At 43.4% G+C, this 6,723-nt stretch overlaps 1 protein-coding gene across 1 annotated transcript in view; it reads right to left on the reverse strand.

The window, feature by feature from the left end:
• Positions 1-6,525, reverse strand: part of LOC307018392 (alpha-1B adrenergic receptor-like) — a gene marked incomplete at its 5' end in the record, with an annotated part of 12,619 nt that extends 6,094 nt beyond the window's left edge. Inside the window, 4 exons of the mRNA XM_079648623.1 lie at positions 2,848-2,980; positions 3,535-3,783; positions 5,386-5,664; positions 6,508-6,525. Coding sequence (XP_079504749.1) covers positions 2,848-2,980; positions 3,535-3,783; positions 5,386-5,664; positions 6,508-6,525 — 679 coding nt within the window. The remainder of the gene's footprint in view (positions 1-2,847; positions 2,981-3,534; positions 3,784-5,385; positions 5,665-6,507) is intronic.
• Between the last annotated feature and the right edge of the window lie 198 nt (positions 6,526-6,723).

The following is a 6,723-nucleotide window of genomic DNA, read 5'->3' on the forward strand; positions in this document are numbered from 1 at the left end:
AAAAAGACTACAAAGAGACTCAGAATGACTTCAAAGAGACTCAACATGACTTCAAAGAGACTCAGAAAGCCTTCAAAGAGACTCAGAATGACTTCAAAGAGACTCAGAATGACTTCAAAGAGACTCAACATGACTTCAAAGAGACTCAGAAAGCCTTCAAAGAGACTCAGAATGATTTCAGAGTCTCAAGATTACTTCAAAGAGACTCAGAAAGACTTCAAAGAGACTCAACATGACTTCAAAGAGACTCAGAATGACTTCAAAGAGACTCAACATGACTTCAAAGAGACTCAGAAAGACTTCAAAGAGACTCAGAATGACTTCAAAGAGACTCAACATGACTTCAAAGAGACTCAGAATAACTTCAAAGAGACTCAAAGACTTCAAAGAGACTCAAAATGACTTCAAAGAGACTCAGAAAGACTTCAAAGAGACTCAGAATGACTTCAAAGAGACTCAACATGACTTCAAAGAGACTCAGAAAGCCTTCAAAGAGACTCAGAATGACTTCAAAGAGACTCAGAATGACTTCAGAGTCTCAAGATTACTTCAAAGAGACTCAGAAAGACTTCAAAGAGACTCAACATGACTTCAAAGAGACTCAGAATGACTTCAAAGAGACTCAACATGACTTCAAAGAGACTCAGAAAGACTTAAAAGAGACTCAGAATGACTTCAAAGAGACTCAACATGACTTCAAAGAGACTCAACATGACTTCAAAGAGACTCAGAATAACTTCAAAGAGACTCAAAGAATTCAAAGAGACTCAAAATGACTTCAAAGAGACTCAACATGACTTCAAAGAGACTCAAAGACTTCAGAGAGACTCAGAATGACTTCAAAGAGACTCAAAGACTTCAAAGAGACTCAAAATGACTTCAAAGAGACTCAACATGACTTCAAAGAGACTCAACATGACTTCAAAGAGACTCAAATACTTCAAAGAGACTCAGAATGACTTCAAAGAGACTCAACATGACTTCAAAGAGACTCAGAAAGACTTCAAAGAGACTCAGAATGACTTCAAAGAGACTCAACATGACTTCAAAGAGACTCAGAATAACTTCAAAGAGACTCAAAGACTTCAAAGAGACTCAAAATGACTTCAAAGAGACTCAACATGACTTCAAAGAGACTCAACATGACTTCAAAGAGACTCAAAGACTTCAAAGAGACTCAGAATGATTTCAAAGAGACTCAGAATGACTTCAAAGAGACTCAACATGACTTCAAAGAGACTCAACATGACTTCAAAGAGACTCAGAAAGACTTCAAAGAGACTCAGAATAACTTCAAAGAGACTCAAAGACTTCAAAGAGACTCAGAATGATTTCAAAGAGACTCAGAATAACTTCAAAGAGACTCAAAGACTTAAAAGAGACTCAGAATGATTTCAAAGAGACTCAGAATGACTTCAGAGAGACTCAGAATGACTCGTGGGTTTTTCCCAGAGTCGGATCAGAGGAAACTGGATGAAAGGGATGAACGTGTTTTCAGAAGGACTTTCTCTCTGAGTAAACTCTGACAACAGGAGGATCAGCGGCTGATATGAAACCAGAGGCATTCTGGGAGTCGGAGTCTTATTGCGTGTTTAGAGAGTTTAGACAGAAACACTAACAGCAGCCTTTTTAGGAAGCAGCGGCTTTGAGAGGAATCTGAGGGTTTGACTACAGCAGATGAGAAGAAGACAAAGAGGCCCTATTCTTCTCCTGCAGTGCGTCTATAGGTCATTGGTTCTCAACTGGTCACGCCTCAGGACTTTTTCTCTTCGTCAATAAATAAAGACCAAAGGTCTGAAAAACTCCAATTTATTTCCCCTAAAATAGTGCAGTAATATATATAAATGCTTCTCAGCAGACACTTTGAAGTGAAGTGAAGAACAGAGCATACATTTCAGTAAATGTAGTCCATGGAACAAAACCACATCCTCAACATGTCAGTGCCATGCAGATGATATCCCTCACAGAACTACAGTGTGCTTTTTAAACAACTTTGAACTGGTGATGGGCGTCAAGGTTCTGGAATCAAAATGGAACTGTATTCAATAAAAGGGCGACCTGGAGCCAATCCTGCAAATTCACCAGGTGTGAAAGGGTGACATGCTGAAAACGGCACCCCAGCAGGGGGTCTGGGGGAGAGATTTTTTAAAATACTAATAAACTACGCATTCTAGTACACTCTTGAGATTAAAATAAATGCATCTATTATTACCCGACAGATGTAAAAAAATGAATGCAATATTTTAGTTTTTTACTTTGTTCTGACAGCTGAACTTGCTGCTCCTCACAGAGAGAAGAGCAAAGAGGAGAGAGAGAGTGTGAATTACTTTAAATTGTGGGTAAGGGGAGATAGCCCCCATTGTTCTGTGACCTGTCAATCATCAAACCGGGGGTCATATTTCATCATGTGTTCATTTTTATCTGAAGCTGTACCGATGGATGTATAAAGAATAGTTTAATACCGCAAAGCTATTCTGCGTGGGGACTTCCGGCAACAACACCATGACGTTATCTTGATTCTGATTGGCCAGAAGACTCGACAAAGATGTTTTATTAAGAAGATGATCACTACGTGACAGAAGTTTTCCAAACTATTTCTAGTCTCCGGGATTTCCAGACAAGTGGCTTAGAAACTCCCGCCTTCAAAATAAAAGTTGGACTCTTTTTTTTTTTAGCACATTTTAGTTTTCACTCGCACCGCGACCAACTCAAAAGGGGTCCGCGACCCAAACGTGGGTCCCACCAGATGAGAACCACTGCTAGAGGTGTTAGTGCATGTTAATGGTCTGCAGAGGATAACATCCAGGAATCATTCATGCATGATTATGAATATAAGAGTGATGGTACCGAGGGGCAGGGCGAGGAAGAAGGGCAGCCAGCAGAGGACGAACATCCCCACCACCACGCCCAGAGTCTTCGCCGCCTTCTTCTCTCTGGAGAACTTCATCAGTTTGAGGCTCAGAGCGCTGCGACCCGGATCCTGGGAATCATGGACATAAAATAAAGTTCTGGAAGTCATGAGTTCATCTCTTAGTTTTCTGGCAAGGGGCCATCTGGTACACAAAGTCTCTCCATGAAGACTGAGTTTTCTGCAGGGTCATGTGTGGTCACATGTCAGAAGGCACATGGTTGTGTTGACATCTGATTGTGTAAGATCCCATGGTGGAGTTCTACAGGTGTATAAATACTGTAACATTCTCCTGTAGAACCAGAACCAGGTTTATCACCAGGTAGCTTGACTCCTACGAGGAACTTGACTTGGTGTCATGGTGCAGACAAAAAGTAAAACAAAAATTAAAAAGACAGATATAAAACTATTTAAAGAAAACTATAAAAACATAAAAGATATTTATATATAATAGAAAATGTAGTAAAATATATTAAACTGTAAACATGTGCTCGGCCCATTTGATGAAGGGTAATCCGTCTCTTATGCTGTTGGAAAACAATATAATATTTAAACTCCATTTCTGTGTCTGTGCTTTGATGTGTTTCCATGTTGTTATTTGCTGATGGTGTGAGTGTTTAAGGCACCTGGTTCTGGCTCTGGCTCTGGTTCTGGCTCTGGTTCTGGTTCCTGCAGTGGATCCTCAGCGTGAGTTCCTGAGACCCCGCCTGGCGCTCCTGCATCACGCCGGCCTCCAGGTTCCTGGTGGTGCGCTTGGCCACCACGTAGACCCGGAAGTACATGAAGAGGATGATGAAGAGCGGGAAGTAGAAGGACCCGAGCGAGGAGAACAGAGCGTAGAACGGTTCCTCCGTGATGAGACACACCGAGGAGTCCTGAGGAGGAACAGGAGGGTCAGGGGTCAACTCAGGGGTCAACTCAGGGTCAACTCAGGGTCAACTCAGGGTCAACTCAGGGGTCAACTCAGGGGTCAACTCAGGGTCAACTCAGAGTCAACTCAGGGGTCAACTCAGGGGTCAACTCAGGGTCAACTCAGGGGTCAACTCAGGGTCAACTCAGGGTCAACTCAGGGGTAAACTCAGGGGTCAACTCAGGGGTCAACTCAGGGTCAACTCAGGGGTCAACTCAGGGTCAACTCAGGGGTCAACTCAAGGGTCAACTCAGGGGTCAACTCAGGGGTCAACTCAGGGTCAACTCAGGGTCAACTCGGGGTCAACTCAGGGGTCAACTCAGGAGTAAACTCAGGGGTCAACTCAGGGGTCAACTCAGGGTCAACTCAGGGGTCAACTCAGGGTCAACTCAGGGTCAACTCAGGGGTCAACTCAGGGTCAACTCAGGGGTCAACTCAGGCTTGAGCTTCATTCTCAGGATCCATGTATTTCTGATCCTCTCAAGAATGGAAGTACACAGAGTCAGAGTCGGTAATCATGTACAAAATACTGAGTTTACTTTCAAAATGTTGACAATATTCTCAAAATCTTGACATTTTCTCAAAATTCTGACTTTTTCTCAAAAATCCCAAGATTCTGGCTGTTAAAAAAAATTCTGACTTTTTCTAAAAGAAATGTCAAATTATCAAAATCTCAAAAGTTTGACTTTTTCTCAAAATTACTGAGTTTACTTTCAAAATGTTGGCGTTTTTCTCAAAATCTCAAAATTCTCACTTTTTCCTCAAAATCTCAAAAATTCTCACTTTTTCCTCAAAATCTCAAAAATTCTCACTTTTTCTAATAATCTAAAAATGTTGACTTTTTTTATTTTAAATCTGGCTTTTTCTAAAAAATCCCAAAAATCTGACCTTTTCTCAAAATCTTAAACATTTTAATAATCCCTGGTCTCCGGATTGAGCTTGAACCTCAGGATCCATGTATCTGTGATCCTCTCCAGAATGGAAGGAGTCATCACATACAGAGTATCAACTAGTTCCTGAACAGTGTCCTTCACATGCTGATATCCAAGAGAGGGAGTTCCACAGTCACAAGATGGAGGAATAGAAAGCAGTATTCAATGTTTACTTCAGATTAGCTCCACGTCAGAAATGAGCATGCTTGATATATGTCTATGTAGTGGGCGTTGGACGCGGGGGTACGCCTTACCCCCACTTATTTGAAGCATGATTTTTTTAATAGTCTAATAAATATAAAATCTTTGACAGTGTTATCAGTTACAGGCTATTTGTGGTAATAGTGACGAAAACATAATAGGCAGATTTCACAGTAGTTATAATAAAAATGTAGCTCAAGCATTTATGCAACTTGATTTGAAGCGTGTGTGTGTGTGAGGGGCAGCACCGTGTGCATGGAGGTCCACAGTGTACCCCCCCCCCCCACCTCAAACAGTCCTGATGCTCTTCTAGGTAATCACACATCCTGTCATGTTCTCAGCTACAGTTGAGATACCTTTGTTATCATGCTACTCTCATGTTGGAAGAGGACATTCAGGATTTTCACAACGTGCATGCTGGGTAATGTTTGTACCTGTGCGGGCGGCTGCTTCCAGCCGAACAGCGGTCCCACGGAGATGACGGCGGCGAGGATCCAGACTCCCAGCATGCCGAGCAGCGCCCTGGTCTCCGTGACGATGCAGCGGTACTGCAGCGGGCGAGAGACCCCCACGAAGCGGTCGATGGAGATCAGGCACAGAGACAAGATGGAGGCCGAGCAGCAGAGAACGTCCAGAGCGGCCCAAACATCGCAGAACACACGACCAAACACCCAGTGGTCCAGGATCTGTGAGAGGAAGCACACCTGAGACACCTGAAACACACCTGAAACACACCTGAAACACCTGAGACACCTGAAACACCTGAGACACCTGAAACACACCTGAAACACCTGAGACACCTGAAACACCTGAGACACCTGAAACACACCTGAAACACACCTGAAACACCTGAGACACCTGAAACACCTGAGACACCTGAAACACACCTGAAACACCTGAGACACCTGAAACACACCTGAAACACACCTGAAACACCTGAGACACCTGAAACACACCTGAAACACCTGAGACACCTGAAACACACCTGAAACACACCTGAAACACCTGAGACACCTGAAACACACCTGAAACACACCTGAAACACACCTGAAACATCTGAGACACCTGAAACACACCTGAAACACACCTGAAACACACCTGAAACATCTGAGACACACCTGAAACACCTGAGACACACCTGAAACACCTGAGACACCTGAAACACACCTGAAACACACCTGAAACACACCTGAAACACCTGAGACACCTGAAACACACCTGAAACACCTGAGACACACCTGAAACACACCTGAAACACATGAAACACACCTGAAACACCTGAGACACCTGAAACACACCTGAAACACACCTGAAACACCTGAGACACCTGAAACACACCTGAAACACCTGAGACACACCTGAAAAACCTGAGACACCTGAAACACACCTGAAACACCTGAAACACCTGAAACACACCTGAAACACCTGAGACACCTGAAACACACCTGAAACACACCTGAAACATCTGAGACACACCTGAAACACACCTGAGACACCTGAAGCACACCTGAAACACCTGAGACACACCTGAAACACCTGAGACACCTGAAACACACCTGAGACACCTGAAACATAACCTGAAACACCTGAGACACACCTGAGACACCTGAAACACTCCTGAAACACCTGAGACACACCTGAAACACACCTGAAACACCTGCGACACCTGAGACACACCTGAAACACCTGAGACACCTGAAACACACCTGAAACACATGAGACACCTGAAACACACCTGAAACACCTGAGACACCTGAAACACACCTGATACA

Source organism: Notothenia rossii, assembly GCF_949606895.1.
Source record: "Notothenia rossii genome assembly, chromosome: 9".
NCBI lineage: Eukaryota > Metazoa > Chordata > Actinopteri > Perciformes > Nototheniidae > Notothenia > Notothenia rossii.